This window comes from Anopheles stephensi, chromosome 2 (assembly GCF_013141755.1).
Source record: "Anopheles stephensi strain Indian chromosome 2, UCI_ANSTEP_V1.0, whole genome shotgun sequence".
Classification (NCBI taxonomy): domain Eukaryota; kingdom Metazoa; phylum Arthropoda; class Insecta; order Diptera; family Culicidae; genus Anopheles; species Anopheles stephensi.
In genome coordinates, this window is record NC_050202.1 from 42,267,186 (window position 1) to 42,284,581 (window position 17,396).

The following is a 17,396-nucleotide window of genomic DNA, read 5'->3' on the forward strand; positions in this document are numbered from 1 at the left end:
GCGGTCGCTTCCACGACGAACCGTTCAGCACGCTGCATTCAATTCCAACGAGTCCGCCATCCAGTGTGGAACGGATTTCGCTGCCCCGGTTCGAACATGATCGAGTAGTGGAGAGATCACATCTCATTTTTCATTCTACTGCCGCTGTCTACTAGCGCCGACTCTGCTGCTTTCGCGCTCGCGATCGTGTGCCTGCGTGTTCGCGTTCAGGTGTTCCTGTGTGCGTGTGTGTGTGTGTGCGTGTGCATGTCTGTATGTGTACCTGTTCGTGTGTAGTGTGTGTGGCTGTGTGTGAGCGTGTGTTTATGTGTGATCTCCGAAGATCTTCGCGCTAGTCTGTCTCTACACATACAGACGATCTTCGCAACTGAAGCCTCTGGAAAGGCCGCGGAATCTTTTTAGTGAAGTGAAACTGTTCAGCATATTAAATCTCTCGCCGTTGTGTACACACACACACAGTTTCTTTTTCTTTTTTGTTTGTCGCCGTCGCTTTGTCGTCGTTTGTGTATTAGAAAAAGTAGGTAAACCGACGTTCGACCCGTCAAGCGTATCCCGCGTGCCACATCTGTCTTTCTATCTGTCTGCTAGCACCAAGCGTCCGTCTTGCTTTGCCACGAATGTGTCTCTCGCTCGTTAATGTCTCCCGCTTGTGGGCCTCCGCCGGATCATCATAGCATCGCATGTGTCTACAAAGGGTACAAAGCAAACAGACAACAGACATGGAAGAAAAAACATACATTCGCGCACATGTTCCATCCATTTGTTTTAAATAAAACGGCAAAACAGTAATTCGAATAAACACATAACATGCATCCCGCTAGTGCATCATCAACACTGTGTGTGTCCGCATCTCGGAAAGCCAACGCCATTAATTGTTGCAGTGTGTCGGAAGTGTTTATGATTATGAAAGGAACACAGTTCCTGGTGCGTGTGCTCAATTAAATGGCTTCATGTGCTATAATAAAATTGATCATTAGCAACGCCGCCGGAACAGCGAGTGAGCTACGTTAAGTTAAAACCATAGCAGATACATTCTACAATTTCAGAGGTCACCAGCGGTGGGCTTTGTTTTTTGACGAATCAATTCGATATACCTGATGATGCGGGTAAATTGGTGAAAACGTGTTGTCACTAACAAAAATCATGCCCAACAAACGATTGGTCACCGGCGATTCGAATAAAAACCCCGAACCCGGGTTCTACAGTCTAAAGTGCATCACTACACTTCAGAATTTATAAGCGAATGAGTTTTCAAAAGTTATTCCCCGTGGATGTGTGTTAGTGATGGAAAGTGCGTATGTATGTACATGAAAGCCTCGACAGCCAACAGTCCTGGGCTCAGCATGCAGCTGGTAACAGAAAGTAAATAAGATACCGGTGCCAACGAACACATCCGGTTCCTCGCAAGTGTGCAAACAAAACATGTTGAACTGATGAAAAGCGAACCAAAAGAGAAAAAAAAATACCGAATGAGGACTATTTCAGGTCAATTGCCAACAATTTAGTGTTACCGTGGACAAAATTTATTACCGCCAAATAATCCATAAGAATTCTAGCTGAATTCCCGATTCTCCATACCAGACCAAACTTCTCTGTGAGAATCATCTCAGTGAGACACATACGGAATATTGTGGTAACAGTTCACAGCTTTACCTGACACTATAAAAAGGGCACATTGCTTTCTTCGCAGCATTAAAGTGTGCACACTTTACCAATACCAATAAGCGCATGGTATAAATGTGAACTATTAGGGGGGGAAAACCTATACCCAAAAATAATCAGACGCGTCATGACACGACCCTACACGAAAAATGTACCCTTCATTACAAAACCAACCAAAGCAACACGCACACAACCATCCCTAACACGACGTACAAGGACGATTCAGAATTAGACCGGAATTCAAAGGACTCAAACGAAGAGTAAGGCGAGTGTACCTACATCCGTCCGAAACCCCGATGCTTCGTTTGTTACACAGAATGGCGTTGGTTAGGTTTCGTTGATGTTTCGAAAACATTCGAAGGGTAGCATTGCCAGGATAGGATGGTTTGACCAGAGAGGGTAACGACACACGCGTGCGTTGATGATGTTGAATCGTTTCATTGACTGTTTAGAGTTGTGACAATAGGTAAACAAGTATGCAACTCCAGACGTGTATTGCTTAATATTGCTCTGTATGGCGTTGCCTACCTGCTCCGATATTATCCTCCATGTTCCAATCTATCTGACATCTTCAATAGACGCCTTATATAGACAACTTCTCTAATACTGGTGCTGTACCCAGGTCAATTTCGATGAAGCCATACATTAGCTTCTACCCTGATGTTTTATCCCTTAAAAATAAACCGAAAAGCAAATCCTAATCATGTGCGGGTACAGCACTGCAGCAGCAGATAGAAAAGTGCAGTTATCTGCTGGTGCTAATGACAGTGGTATCCAAAGTTCCTACAGCCTTTATAAGCTGTTACTGAACGGTTGAAAATAGTTTTGCTTTATTTTTCTCATAGCTACACGTAGATTGTCACGTACAAACCGACAGCTATTCACGTCTTGTTGCTGCCATCCATTTGATAGAAGGCATTGCTGCACAGCACACCCCTATCTGGGCAAGTGCAAGCTATATCCAAACGATTTTTTGCTGTCGTTTCATCCACAACACGTCTAGAGCCACAACCACCCCAACAACGGTAAACGCTGGCTGGTCGTCGATTTATCTTGTTGGCTCTTGTCAATACGCAAATGACACTTTCTAGCTAACTAGTACAACATGTAAGCTTGGCACCGGGTTCATACTCTTCCCCGGAGATAGGGGTCTTGCTTTTAAATTGCAGACCATTTTTTTAGCACTATCACATCCTAACTTACCTAGTTATTTACGGTTGATTAACGGGCAAGAAGTGGAGCAATTATCACGGGCAAGATTCCTTCAGCAAACTGCTTTGCAGTAGTAGCTTTGCCGTAACAGGGCATAAATCCAAAGCAAATGCATGAATGAAGGGCCGCTATTAACAGCACACGCCAACCGCATAATTGTGCATGTCGTTGACTTGCGAAAAAGTGTCACTGAGGTAAAAATAAGTGCTGATTTGTACTTTCACACATATAAGTTACAGTTACACCCAAGTTGATGGATGCTTGTGAATCATATTGCTGCTCTGTTGCGTTAACTTAAGTGAATACTGTAACTCAAATATTGTCTCGTACTTCCAAGACCTGAGAGAAATATTTGTTTTCACTGTGTGTACGGTTATCCCTGGTTATACTCTTCCTTGAAAAGGTTCTCGAAGTCTCCCTTGAGTTAAAACAGCAGGTTAATAAATTCTGCCTTTTAGAATCATGCACATACAATTTCACTAGATCACATGACTTGCAAACACATGGCAATTTGTTAGCATTGCTTTGCTTGTGGCTGAACACTGAATCAGGACAGCCGTTGTCGTTGTCACCGATTCTCCGTACCGCTGTGCTGTGGTAGACCCTGTGGTTGATGATGTTGCAAGACAGTCAAGCGAGAGCTGCAAACTCCTAAACGAGTTTGTGTCTTTAAGCATTTCTTTATGCACTACGTTCGGCGACGAACGCTTGTTGTGTGTCTGTGAGTGAGTAAACGCATAAAAATGTGCAGAAAAAAATTTGATTGCCAGTTGTTTGATCATTTCCTTTATGCATACAAGAGACAGCATTTTAGCGCACTGAACTGCTGCTGCTGCTGCTGCTGCTGCCCGTATGGAATATGGCGGAGAAAAACGGAAAAAGGCAGTTCCGTATACCTTTTGCTAGAACTAAAATGATTCATCACAAAGAAAGAGTTGGAACTTTGATCTTTTGCTGCTGATTGTACTGCTACTATTCCGGTTTTATGCGCCGAGGATCGCGGGATGCATTCGCTCCCCAAGACCCATAGATTTATCGGCATGGCAACAACAAAGAACAGTGCGCTCTTCCCGTGTTGCGCGTTCCAAACGCTCCACCATACCATGTCCTCTCGGCACCTCCCTCGATCAAGCTCCACCACCGAAGGAACGGAATGCCGATGGAAGGAGTCGCAAACACAAACAGCAGAAATGATTTATCGTTACAGCAGCGCCGTGTGTTCCGACGAGTGTGTACTGCGCGGCTTCTCAATTCCGTTCAGATATGATGTCGAACGAACGAAAAATGGTGCCGCAGCATTGAAAAACGAAGGAACGATCGATAAATGAACGAACAAAAGGGAGAACAGAACGAAAGTACGGACGGAACAGACGGGAGGGTAGAGAAGAACCGAGAGATGCGGGAAAAGAAAACACAAGACATGCCGGAGCGAAGGTAAGGTTCTTCCTTCGACGGGAACGCGCAGCCCAAGTAGAAGCACTGCAGTGTGGGGTCGACGGACGGCCATATTGTCATGTTTTACGATCGAGAGCTCGTGTTGGTTGAGAATAAATTTGAGGCATCTAATATTAAACATTGAAGGGAAGAAGAGAATCGAGATTGTCTTACTTATATTGAACATATCCGCTGCTATAAACTTCTTCGTAATTCGCAAACCAACCCTTGCTCACCAACTACTGTCGATCGTAGCATAACAGAGAACACAGAGAGAACCTCCAACGTATTGTTATGACATTTCGCTTGGGTAGCCTTTGGACTTGAACGATAACCTAGCGATGTCAGACCACTGTCCATATGCAGTTGCTCTTATCAAACACAAAAAGGATCGCTTGCCAAGATTCTTCCAGCAACGCGTTTTAGCTCGTCTTAATATTATATGAGCTGTACAAATTGTCTAAACTGAATCAGGTTTCTCCCCAGGAAGTCATGTTTTCCATCTTATCAACGTTACATTACAAAAGTAACGTCTTTACAATGCGGCCGTCCATCCAAAGCCATCTACCAAAAAACGTCCCAAACCGAATGCTGCTTATCAACAAAACTTATCAACAAAGCTTTCAAACCATTTCTCAAATCATCTGGAAACGGAAACTTCCGTTTCCTGTATCCACCACAATGCAAATTCGGTACATGCGGCATCGTTGTCACAGATCCAAACTTTTTCTCCATGTACCGGTAGCACGCGATATGCCCTTGCCCTTGAACGATGCAAACAAAACATTACAAACTCGTCTCTCACTTCCTGTCCTCATATATTCACCACTTTAAATTCACTCCACATGCATTATTTCATGCCGACTAATTAACGATGACACCAATGGGAACAAAAACTCCTGATAAGAGCATTCCATTCATTATGACCGGCAGCGATCATGTTTCCCAGCTGTGCACGGCGAAACACAATAGCCGACAATAGTGAAAATTTATTACATCCACGCTTGCTGTTTACTGAATAGAAACCACGTGCTGAATAATGGTCGCTCCACAACATCGGAACTTTTGGGGCGCGTCTTTTTCGTGTTGCACCCACCGTAAACAGTGTCATGTGTCGCCTAGCCGGACATGTAAATCTGGGCTGAGTGATCTATAACATCACCAACATTGGGAGCATCGCAAGAGATGCTGATCGCTGCTTCTCTTTCGAGCAACGTTCAGAACATGGCAGCACCATTAGAAACCGTGCCAAATAATCGTGAGAGCCTCATTATCAACACAAACGGCTTCCACAGCAACAAAAAACAACCAACAGCGGAAAAAGTGTTGAACAGATTCGCAAAGAGAGAGCACCTCAGTGTGAAGTGGGGGACTGACGGTTCAGCAATGCTTCAGTTCTTCCTAAAAAAAAAGGAAGCGATCGTGACTGGACGAGGGCAAAAGCCATTTTAAACGCACCGTACGATTTCGAACGCTACGTTGGATTTTTTCACCCCGAGCAACACATTTGAGCATCGTCTCGCTCAGCATGTGTGTGTGTGTGTGTGTATTACGTTGCGGAATGTTTATGTGCTATTCAAATTTGAACGAAACGTATGACACAGTCTAAATGGGAAACAAATATTTGGCCAACTACTTAAGCAGTTTACTGAAGAGTGCTGCTTATCAAACTAAACACTGCAATGTTTCCATCTTTATAGCTCTTCATAGACTATTTGGGATGAATGGCAAATGTTGAATTAATACACAAAAAGTAAGATGTAAAATGGAATACTGATCAATTGCAAAAACGACAGCCTCGTCTATATCTTCATGTTCACTTTTGCTTCTCTTCTTTTAATAGTTCAAACCTTGACGAAAGCAAACCCGCGTACGCAGGACTCCAGCTAAGGGAAATTTCCAACTAAGGGAAATTTAAGTTAAGCAAGCCAGGAACACAAACTATCGAGATTGGTGCCAAAGTAGACTACTAAAAAAACGTTTTCAATTTAGTGAGGGAGAACACTAGATTCCATTTTTTTTTCTTGTTTTGCTCCTATTCAACTTTACTGTCTTGTATGTTTATTAAGTCTCATTAAGCCTACCCTCAGATACCCAGCATTGCTTTACTACAGTACCTGCAGCAGCACCTTGATCAGTTGTTTTTACGCTTCCGATATTGTAGATTCAAATTTACAACCAACCACAGCACCAACCGCAAGTATTCTTAACCCGTAGCAACCCCGTTACATCAGAATGAATATGCAATACAATAACACGTTGTTTCTGCCACCTTCCACCGGTTCCATCCTGTGGTCACTGTCAGGTGTGCTACTCTCAGCAGCCCCTACACAATAATCTGAAGTGTCACGATGACACTTGGACAGAGGTCCAGCGTCCACGATCGTTTGCACAGATGCCAAGCGCAATTACCCGTGATTCCACGTGCTTTGATTCGCGGGGAGGGGGTCGCGGTTGGAATTGGATTAAAGTAGAACTGCATTCAACCTGATGGGTGATGGATTGATCTGATGAAACAATGAGTTTGACATTGAAGGTGCCGCTGCATTTTACGCTGTCAGATAGAACTAGCGCAAGTGGCAGGGCGAAACACAAATCCTGGCAGAATCAACAAATCGGTACTCCGCCCTGTACGACACCCATCCAACAGGAACTAATATGTAACGCGTGCATTCTAACATTCGAACCGTCAGACAGACAGATGTGGTAGCGGTAGCGATACGGAGCACCGTTGTTTTTAATTTACATTGTATTGCCCACAAAAGTTTCTTACCGTATCATACTCAACATTTTCTTACAGCTGTTTTAAATTAACCTCCATCGAGTCTTCAATTGGCCAGGACACTAACGATCAACAAAGATGGCTGTGTTTGGACTCGTCTCAGCTGTGGCTGGGTTCGTGAAGGTGCGCTACCTACAGGATAAGGCCATCATCGATAATATGGTGTTCCGGTGCCACTATCGCATTACCAGTGCGATCCTCTTTGCCTGCTGCATTATCGTCACAGCGAACAATTTGATCGGCGATCCGATATCCTGCATTAACGACGGAGCCGTACCCGGGCATGTGATTAACACCTATTGCTGGATTACGTACACGTTTACCCTGCCCGGTCAGCACGGACGCACGATGGGCACGGAAGTGGCCCATTCCGGACTGGGCAACGACAACCAGGAACGAACGTACCACAGCTACTACCAGTGGGTACCGTTCATGCTGTTCTTCCAGGGTCTTCTGTTCTATGTGCCGCACTGGATCTGGAAAAACTGGGAAGAGGGCCGCATGCGTATGATCACCGAAGGTATGCGAGGAGTTTCGACCGCCAGTCCGGCGGAGCGTAAGGCACGCCATGAACGTTTGGCTCAATACTTGTACGACAGTGCCAACACACACAACACATACTCGTTTGGATATTTCATCTGTGAAGCGCTCAATTTTATCAATGTGGTAAGTGAAGAACTGGTGGACTTCAGCTCATTTTCTAACTACAGCTGATACTGATCGATTGAACGCTAACTTCATTGCAGGTGGGCAATATTTTCTTCGTCGATAAGTTTTTGGGCGGTGCTTTCTTGACCTACGGTTCCGATGTGCTAAGATTCTCGAATATGAACCAAGAAAATCGTTCTGATCCCATGATTGAGGTAAGGCGTATAGTTTTAATCCAACAAAGTGAAAAGAACCCTTTTTTAACAAAATATGTTGCTCTTCACACAGATTTTCCCGCGAGTGACTAAGTGTACGTTCCACAAGTATGGTGCCTCGGGAAGCATCCAAAAGCACGACGCGCTCTGTGTGCTGGCGCTTAACATTTTGAATGAAAAGATTTACATTTTCCTGTGGTGAGTATATCGCGACTACTGCACCCGCTAGCTGATATTGACCAACATAATAATCTTCTGCTTGCTCTCTGTTCCCGTCATCAGGTTCTGGTTCATTATATTGGCGGTCGCTTCGGGTTTGGCTATCATCTACTCGGCCGCCATCGTCATGATGCCCACGACGCGAGAAGCCGTACTTAGACGTCGCTTCCGCAAGGCAGACCCGGTTGACGTTTGCAATCTTATTCGCCGCGTGCAGATCGGCGATTTTCTCATGATTCATCTGCTTGGCCAAAATCTCAACGTTACCTCGTACGGTGAGATGCTGCACACCTTTATCAACATGCTGGACGAAAGCCGACCAATCTCGGGCGATACACCTTCGGCCCCGTCGACGCTGGAAATGGCACCAATGTATCCGGCGATCGAGAAATACGGTAAAGAAACTGAAACATAACTCCATTCACCCATCTGCCGCACGGTTTGTGTTCAGGCCGCCAAGATGATGGTGGTAGGCTTCTGCAGCAGACTGCTAGCACCGTGTATCACGACCACACGCACAAACCTATAGCTAGAACTTGTATTTCGACCTTTCCTTTCTCCATTTCCATTTCGTGCAAACTTAGTTTGAATTGTTGAGTAGATTTGCTCTATGGTTGAGCCTTAAATTATCGACATATACGCACTGATTCATAGTTTCCATACACATAGTTCAATACAATTGAATGACCCTGCATGAGTAGAACGTAGATGAACCTTATATCTCGGGACACACTGGCCGTGCGTCGGACAGACGTTTCAGCAACAAAATTTGTTACTTATCCTGCTAACTTATCAAACATTTATTTCCAATTTTTGGACCATCTTTACCACACACACGCGCGATCAACGGAACACCATCATGGAAAAAAACGGAAATTCGATGCTGTCTTTAACATTATTCTCGGTACTCAACAACACTATGTAACAGACAAGGAAAAGGAGGTATTGCATCAGGACTACGAAGCTTAAATAATGTCTGCCTCCCGAAGCGCGTGTGCAAACGTGATCAGAAATTTACGCTCTAGCCGCGTACGCGCGTTCGACGTTGAAGCAGTTGGGTAGTTTAAGACGAACGAAAACAATCAACCTACTTCTCAATTTTAAATTACAAATAATCATCCTAAACCCGGCATAAGGTTAAACTAAGCTGTGGAAATGAATGGTCAACGAAAGTTTGGAGTCAACAGTTTGTCCGATTCATTACCGTGGCGAAAGTAGCGTTTGTATTAAAAGTAATAATTAGACGGCGAAATTAAAAAAAAAACGCATTTTAAAATGTTATATCGGAATGGCGAATAATTCTCCATGGAGGAATATTCCTCCTGCCGATAGACATAATGTAGTAGAAAAAGCAACAGAAGACTGTCATGTGGTGTCCTACGTGTTTTAAATTAGTATTCAGTTGCGCATTTCAGCGGATTGCGCAGGGATAACTTTTATTTTATCAATTTTTTAACAAAATTTTTGAGCAACGTCCAAATTGTAGCATTTTTTGCAATTGTAAGGAATAAAGCGGAATATGAACAAAAAACAACAATAAGAAGTGAATCTCTCGTTCTTGGCAAGATTCGTTCGCGCTTATCGGATCGAATCGAAAACATTGCAAACATTATTTGAAAGGGACATAATTAATCCTTCATCAAATGCCATAGTATAAAAAACAACCGTATTCGCATATCGTAAGCCGTAAAAGACCGTACACGTTCACACAGCATTCACACAGTAGGCCCTAATGTTACGTACAGCAATAAGAATATGCAAAATTCAAAAATAATCATTGTAAACGTAAGATCATTTTATCATAATGGCACTCAAAACATAGGATTTAGAACACTTTTATCTCATGAGAAAGCAACGGAAACAAACTGCCTTACAATAAATGCATAAGCATTGTTAACAATTCACCTCAAAAAGCTGTAAAGCTTCGTGCTCGACAAAATATCGCCATTTAATTACGATCAAACTAAGTACAGAAATGATAAACCAACCTACTTGCATGTTTAGAGCATCATTGTTCATTTCCTAGTTTTGATGCAATACGAACTCAGATGCGATTCTTTCTGAACGTATGGATAAGGAACGAGGTGTGTTACATTCCGTACTTCTAGTGTACCTTCTGCCAAGGAAAAGTTAAACGAAAACAAACTCCTCGCCTGACCAATCTCGACGACACTGTAAAGGCAGCATTGACAAAAAAAAACAAACAAATACGTTTAGGACTCGTTTTAGATAGTTTACGTCAGTCAAAAGTACAGCCAGTTTGCTGTAGCGAAAATTAAACATTTTAACGTAGCATATGGTCGCTAATATACACACGAAAACGTAAGCAATAATATACGGTTAAATTTTTTTTGACAAAAACAATATATACATATTATATGCTTGCCGATGTGTGGGTCGGTTGAACGAATCATCATCATCTGAACTCGAAGATGTAATGATATGAGGATATGCAGGACACAACAAGAAACGAGAAACGAGGAAGGGTCAAGAGTGAACGCAAACATGTTTGCGGACTCTAATTGTGATTACATTGATAAAATTAAGTGGAAAACTAATAAAGCTTATCTAGGTTTTGAATATATTGTCGTGTATAGTTTTTGTTCCAAGAATAAAATGTACAGCATTATGCATCCGACGAACTATCGTATATCCTACTTTAAAATCTTGTAGTATTTCAGTTGGTCACTTCTCCTTCCTCGTCGTCCTTTGAAAATGTTTAAAAATATTATTCTAATAACTCTTGAACCAAGCAATACGGCCAGGCCGTTCTTTATGAATAAAAAAAAACTCATTAACCATTTAAGGTCGCATAATACCTTAAATGATACGGACCATTTGTTGAGTGATTTAGTCATGGCCATAAAAGCCGGTCTTGTAAATAGGACAGCTCACTTAAAATTTCAAGAATGATCTGACTTTCCCAGGCCATCCCAGATTTGAGTAATACTGAGCCAGCTATCAATTTTGCATTTGTTCAGTATTCTACAAGTTTTTTTTACGACATAACTGAAATATAGTGCGCTCTACTACCGATTTGTCTTCTTTTGCACACACTTGTCCATAATACACCACATACAGAAAAATATGTTCCAAACATCACAGTACCAATGCAATAAGAGTTACAATGGGAACAAATACCGAATAAAGTCTTACTATTCGGTAGTAAAGAACTTACTATTAGACTACATAAATAAATCTTATGAGCCATCATAAAATCGGCATGACCTAGCAGATCGCTAAGACTGACAAAGGGGAAACGTTTTATTTACATATAGTTTTTTCTTTTACTGATCGTGTGTCTGATAATTTTCCAAAATAAATGATTTTCGTCTGCAATAATAAACCGTACATCCACGTGTATGTGGAGGTTAAGGTATATGCTACAGCATTGCATACTCACAGGCGCAACAAATATGCCATAAAGATTATTGAGATCATACAACCAGCCACATGTTTTTAATCCCATTTTCGTATACATTGGTAGAAAGTGAAGAAAGACAACGTTATAAAATTTATAAATTTGTAACGATGTTTAAAATATTTTGGAAATCAGTAGATAATACATTAATCCATTTAGGGGAAAATAAAATCCGTGGTTTGAAAATGTATACGGTACGGTAAATCTATTTTCAGCCACTTAATAATGGCATAATAATGGTCTGCACAAGGGACATCGTATGATAAAATATTATGCATATATCAATAATCACTTTGCCATAAAGGATCACATTGAGGCATGGAGTTTGGTGCATCTAAATTACACGCAAATTTATTTATTTTTTATTTCGTTTTACTATTTCAGATTTTGTTAGTAATTTTTACTTTAATTTAAATATATTTTCTTTTATTTTCACAAAAGTACGAACACTATGTTTTTATTTAGAATGTTTTTTAATTACTTGTAATAAAAATTGTTTACTGGTTCAAATTCATTTAGAACCGAAGCAGAGCATTTACTAAAACAAACTAAACGTTAGTCAAACTTTACCGCAATCTGGATACAAATACTGTACAAAGAATTTTAATTTGATCATAAAGTTCAATTGTGTCAAAATATAGCAAACCAAACTACCAGTCACCAATAAAATTATATGTTTTGAAACATTACAACAATATAGTTGAGTTAATAAAAAGCCTCAGATGAATTTCTGTTCAATTTTTAAAATCGAATTGAATTTCTATGACCTTACCAAAATAAAACATTTCCTCACCACCATTTCTTATATTAAGTGTTATGAAATATTATTCTTCAATATTGGTAATAATTATACAAAACTCCAAAAATGTAATTGCCACAAAAAAATAATATTACTCTTCGTTCGATATAATATAGCATGTTTCGCTTAGGAACAAGAGTCAATTAAAGCCAAAAATGTTGTACTTACCGATTCCCCCAATCAATTTTTGATATCACTTTCATTTGCAGCTCGTATGTCTGATCCTGGGTAAGCGTAGAGCTTAACAGTTCTCGACGGCTCTCGAGCAGGGCCAGCATTACCTTGCGCAGTGACGTAAATTTGTATTCCTCGCGTTCCTATATTTCACGGAAATGAAACAAACAAAAAAAACATTTAAACATTGCCAATACGTCTGTGTCGTATGCAGCAACGTCATCAACGTTGGAAATTTGCATACAATTGATAATATCAGCTGTACTCACCACAAACAATCGCTTCCAAATTTCGGACCACTCGCGTAACACTAGCGTACATTCTGCCACTACCGGATCTACCTTCGAGAGGTCCTTCAGATGGATGTACGATTTTGGAAACAGTCCCACCTTGCGAGGCTTCCGTGGACAGGTGCCACGAAACCAGTAGGCAGTCTCCTCAAGTATCTCCACGCAGTCTCCCACATCTAGCGCTAGTCCGTGCGTCACATCACCGTGCCAGTTGTGTATTGCTAGTAATGGATAAGAGGATGGTAAAATTGTTAAGCGGAAACACTGACATAATTCATGCTCGAAATAAACAATTTCTTTTGATCCATGCGATGAATGAATCAAATAACGCAAGTTTTATTTCTGCTCACATGTAGATATTTGTTTAGCAGATCGTATTGTGTGGAGAGTTCTTCGAATATAAATATCGTGACGGACAACAGACAGATTATAGCACATTCGCTTTTCTTCGTATTTTTTGTACCATTTCACATCAGTTTAGTTCATTCTACAAAAATAAAAACAGTGAATCAGTCGGCACATGCTGACACCAGTATGTTTACAATAGGGATTGAAAAAAAAAAATATAGACGTACTCCAAGATGCAAATCGGTTGCCATACAATCATCACTAGTGTCCGCTACTTTGCAATAAAAAGCCACCTCAACATTAAGGTGGAAGGAAAATATGCAATAAACAATAAAGAAGATCGTTTTTAGCACAAGTTTATAAATGAAACTAATGAAAAATTGTCACACAAATGACACATTAAATGCTAAGTAACATGCAAAATATAAACTCAATTTAAAGGCATAATAATGCTTTGCAGGACGTCTTATAAATAACATTTATTTATATTACGATAAACGATTTCGGGCGGCCCGGTAGTAGATGCGCCGAACTTCACACGGCAGGACCGGAGTTCAAATTCCATCCGGACCGTTTCCCCGTAGTGAGGACTGACTATCCAACTAAGTGATATCATTAAGTCTAGTAAGTCAGAAATAGCAGTCGTGATTCAAGACGGTCATTAGGCCGAAGATGACGAAACCAGATCACAAATGCTACTAAACACAAATATGCGTTTTTTAATTCTTCACAAATTCTCTAGTTTTAATTTACATTTGGATGTAACTACCGGATTATGGAGAAAATATGGAAATTTGGGCTAAAGAAACAAAGAAAATGTTTCTTGTTTTATTTTTTATTTATTAAGAATATATCAGTATACGAGGAAGTAGTGTAAAGTCCAACCATATGACTCATCAAACTCTCAGACTCTCATCAACAGTTCTATTAATTGTTTCTTTTTTGTATTTCATCCATTAGAGTACAACGGTATGTGAATGGCCGCTACCCTCACCCCTAGTTATAAATTTCAGTAAATTGGGTTAATTACCCAAATTCAGATACGGTCTCGAATGACCGCATTCGAACATTCAGCATCCAAAAACATTTACGACGAAACTGAACGCAGGAGCAACCCGAATACATTTGGTATTTCACTTGAATATAACTAATAATTTCCTACGATATTCTTTACTAAAAATATCGAATGTTGCGAAAAATAATATCAATAAAATCCAACAAATCTGAGATGCGGCTACCAGAACTGTTGAATTTGCAAGGCTCAATTGTAATAATGAAGTATAACAATGTAGTGAAATATTACTTATAGTAATATAATCTATCAAGCTTCAATCTACTTCCATACTCTGCATCCAATGCATGGACGAATGCAATGTGGGCCTTACTAACAAAACTAACACACATCTTTTCATCTCGAAACATCTGCATTTGGCTTCGAAGCGAAACAACCTTCAAACCGGAAATAAGAGATCCATAATTCACATGCTGCACGATGCGTCGCTCAACAGCAAGCAAGAGAGTAGCAGTGAGTAGCAGACGCAACAACAAACCATGCACCAGCATAAACGAATTCCAGAAGCGGATAAAAATATAGTCATTTTTTTATTGCCCCGCCATCAGACAACGTCTACTGGGCGTCTGAATGCACCGAGAGTCAGAGACGGTAAGAACATCACATATGATCACCAGCCATGCAAAAGGGATGGAATGAACAAGACCAAGAAAAGGCGATAAACTGTAGGCAATGTAAAGAAATGATAAAACAGTAGAATAATAACGAACTCGGCGAATGATGAATTACAGCCATGTCGCGTGAGACTTCTTCCGTTCCACGTTAGGGGGGGTTGCTGTTATCGACCTTTGTGTCTGATGTGAATGCGCTGCTGACATCACATTACACAAACTGCATATGGGGATTTGTCACCAATGGTACTGTCTGCTCCAGGAAAGGAAAACATTGGTTGGACTATGAACTCTTTGTGAAGCTGTCTAACAGAGGTTATCCCATCCCAAAACTTTGTTCATAACAATAAGCACAAGCACATTCAAGCTAACAATTGTCATCCCAAACAGCACAGCATACAGCTCGTCTCAAATTATTCCACTAGCTGAAACTAACTAGAATTGTCTTAAAACAACGATACTGCATTAAGTAATCCCACTTCTTTTAATCATTTGATAATTTCCTAAACACTATGAAACTGTGCCAAAATGGCGAGCTGCCCCCAACTGTTATGACATTATCCTACACCTACTCCAGTCGGTCGATGAGCCGACCTACCCCTAGCCAGCAAGGGTCCACTTTATTTTTAGACTGTACAATTTCTTACGGAAAAAAAAACTCTCTCAACGCAGCAGCGAACGCTAATAAATGAGTTCGATGGCAGTGAACGCAACTGGTTCGCGTTACGATGAATGTGAACGGGTTACCGCCACAGAACGGAAGTATGCGTGCCAGATAACCTTGAATGATCGGTAATTTTCTTCCCGGTCTTCTTCATTTCAACCTCCGACAAGTGCAGTACGAATCAGCGGTTCCTCCATGGTGAATGGTGCCAGCCACTTGCTGCCAGATCAATACGTCGGATCGATTCATGCAATGATTGAATGAATCGATTAAAGGGTACAAATTAATTTTTCACACGTACACAGGCAATTCTCGATCGTGTAGAAAACTGTTTAATATTAAGGAAGATATAAATAAGTAATGGAAGGATAATGTCAATATTGTCAATACTTTTTCCAACATTGCATTTAGTTCAAACTCATACACTGACGATCTAAATACAAAATGCTAAATTTTCTGCCTACATTTTCATACTACAAGTTCGACTTGCCCTATTTTTCGAAGAGATGCAATCGTAAGGGATTCCGAAAAGGAAAATCAACCACTGACTCAATCTACAACTAATGGAAAATCTGTAGAAAAATATAAACAACAGCTTCTTCCGCTAAAGAGCCTGCACTAACAACGGGAGCTTGCCTATCTTCTCTTCAACCTGAAGGCAATCAAAGACTTGGACATAGAAAAATGGAGAACCATCTTCTGCAAGTCAATCCACATCCTGGCATACGCTGATGACATCATTGATTTAAGGCTCTGTTATGTAGCAGAAGTTTACCAAAGGATCGATCACACATATGAAGTAGGTCAAAACTTTACTTATCTGGTGTTAAACGTCTGCATCAGCTCGACATCCGCGAAAGGATACTTACTACCTACCAGTCATCATACTACATCCTATGGAAACTTCTCCGCTCCAGAGATATAGTCTGTGTATTCCCAGTATGCTTCTTAAACATAGACTCTGTTCAAAACTTACTCCTTTGCTAGGCTCCGATAAGCTGATCATGTCCTGAGAATGTCTCCTGACGACTCAGCCCGTAACATTTGTCTGGGCCTTTCACATCGAGTAATGACGTATATGAATGCGCTAGAAAGTGATATCGAAGATTCCCGCAACCAGACAAGATCGTCAAGCTTGTCGTTAGTAGTGAGTATACTAGAACATGATAACTACAGCATCTAATCATTATTTTTTTCAGATATTAAATATTTTATAATTGCTATATTTGTTTCGACCAGACCTGCAATTGAATATTGTTTGTTGTATCTGTTTATCATGGCTCAATGCCGGATTTGTAGCTCTAAATGTTTATACTCAATACTACACTGAACAAAGAATATCAGCGTTTACAAAAACATTCTGAAGGTTTTCTAATCATTTCTATAAAAGGTTTTACATTTGCGTTATCACCCTCTCACCAACTGCATGTCGCAACAGACACGCTGCGCAACATACAAATAACAGAGAAACGGCACCAGATCAGGTTGAATGACACCGAATGGCCCTTGTTTGTAGTTTCATGCTTATTATAAACAAGTTATGCTGACCTTGATATGCAAGGAAGGCATAAACTATCGTGGCAATTTACCGGACAACATATACATAATACGATGCAGCTATTAAAATAACAATAGCGCTTAAGCAAAATTGTTCTTTTAATATTGTTTATGAATGTTTCGAAAGGAAATTTTCTAAATTGTTTATAGTGTTAGAAAAAACATGTAACACATTTTCTCTCACACATTTCTTTTAAATCCTATTTTATTTTCCATTCACAGATTTTATCTATTCTGTGAATAGCTCACTCTTTCATGCTCTATCGCTGTTCCAAAAACTATGCATAT

General features: G+C 40.6%; 2 protein-coding genes across 20 annotated transcripts in view; one reads left to right on the forward strand and one right to left on the reverse strand.

The window, feature by feature from the left end:
- Window positions 1-17,396, reverse strand: part of LOC118503296 (dedicator of cytokinesis protein 3) — a 53,058-nt gene that overhangs the window by 32,820 nt on the left and 2,842 nt on the right. For all 16 annotated transcript variants that reach the window (XM_036036390.1, XM_036036402.1, XM_036036395.1 and 13 more), the window contains 2 exons: window positions 12,836-13,077; window positions 12,561-12,709 (listed from right to left, as the gene is read on the reverse strand). In XM_036036390.1, the coding sequence (XP_035892283.1) occupies window positions 12,561-12,709; window positions 12,836-13,077 (391 nt within the window). The remainder of the gene's footprint in view (window positions 1-12,560; window positions 12,710-12,835; window positions 13,078-17,396) is intronic.
- On the forward strand, window positions 23-10,754 carry LOC118503303 (innexin inx3). Of its 4 annotated transcripts, none has more exons than XM_036036417.1 (6): window positions 37-517; window positions 7,109-7,756; window positions 7,837-7,953; window positions 8,027-8,151; window positions 8,236-8,567; window positions 9,101-10,754. In XM_036036417.1, exons 2-6 carry the CDS (start codon window positions 7,169-7,171, stop codon window positions 9,139-9,141), a joined length of 1,203 nt encoding a protein of 400 aa, XP_035892310.1. In that variant the 5' UTR covers window positions 37-517; window positions 7,109-7,168; the 3' UTR covers window positions 9,142-10,754. The 4 variants fall into 4 exon arrangements, with proteins under 4 accessions (XP_035892313.1, XP_035892310.1, XP_035892312.1 ...); XM_036036419.1 differs by lacking the exon at window positions 37-517 and adding an exon at window positions 679-695 and having other exon boundaries at window positions 9,101-10,502; XM_036036418.1 differs by lacking the exon at window positions 37-517 and adding an exon at window positions 980-997 and having other exon boundaries at window positions 9,101-10,502.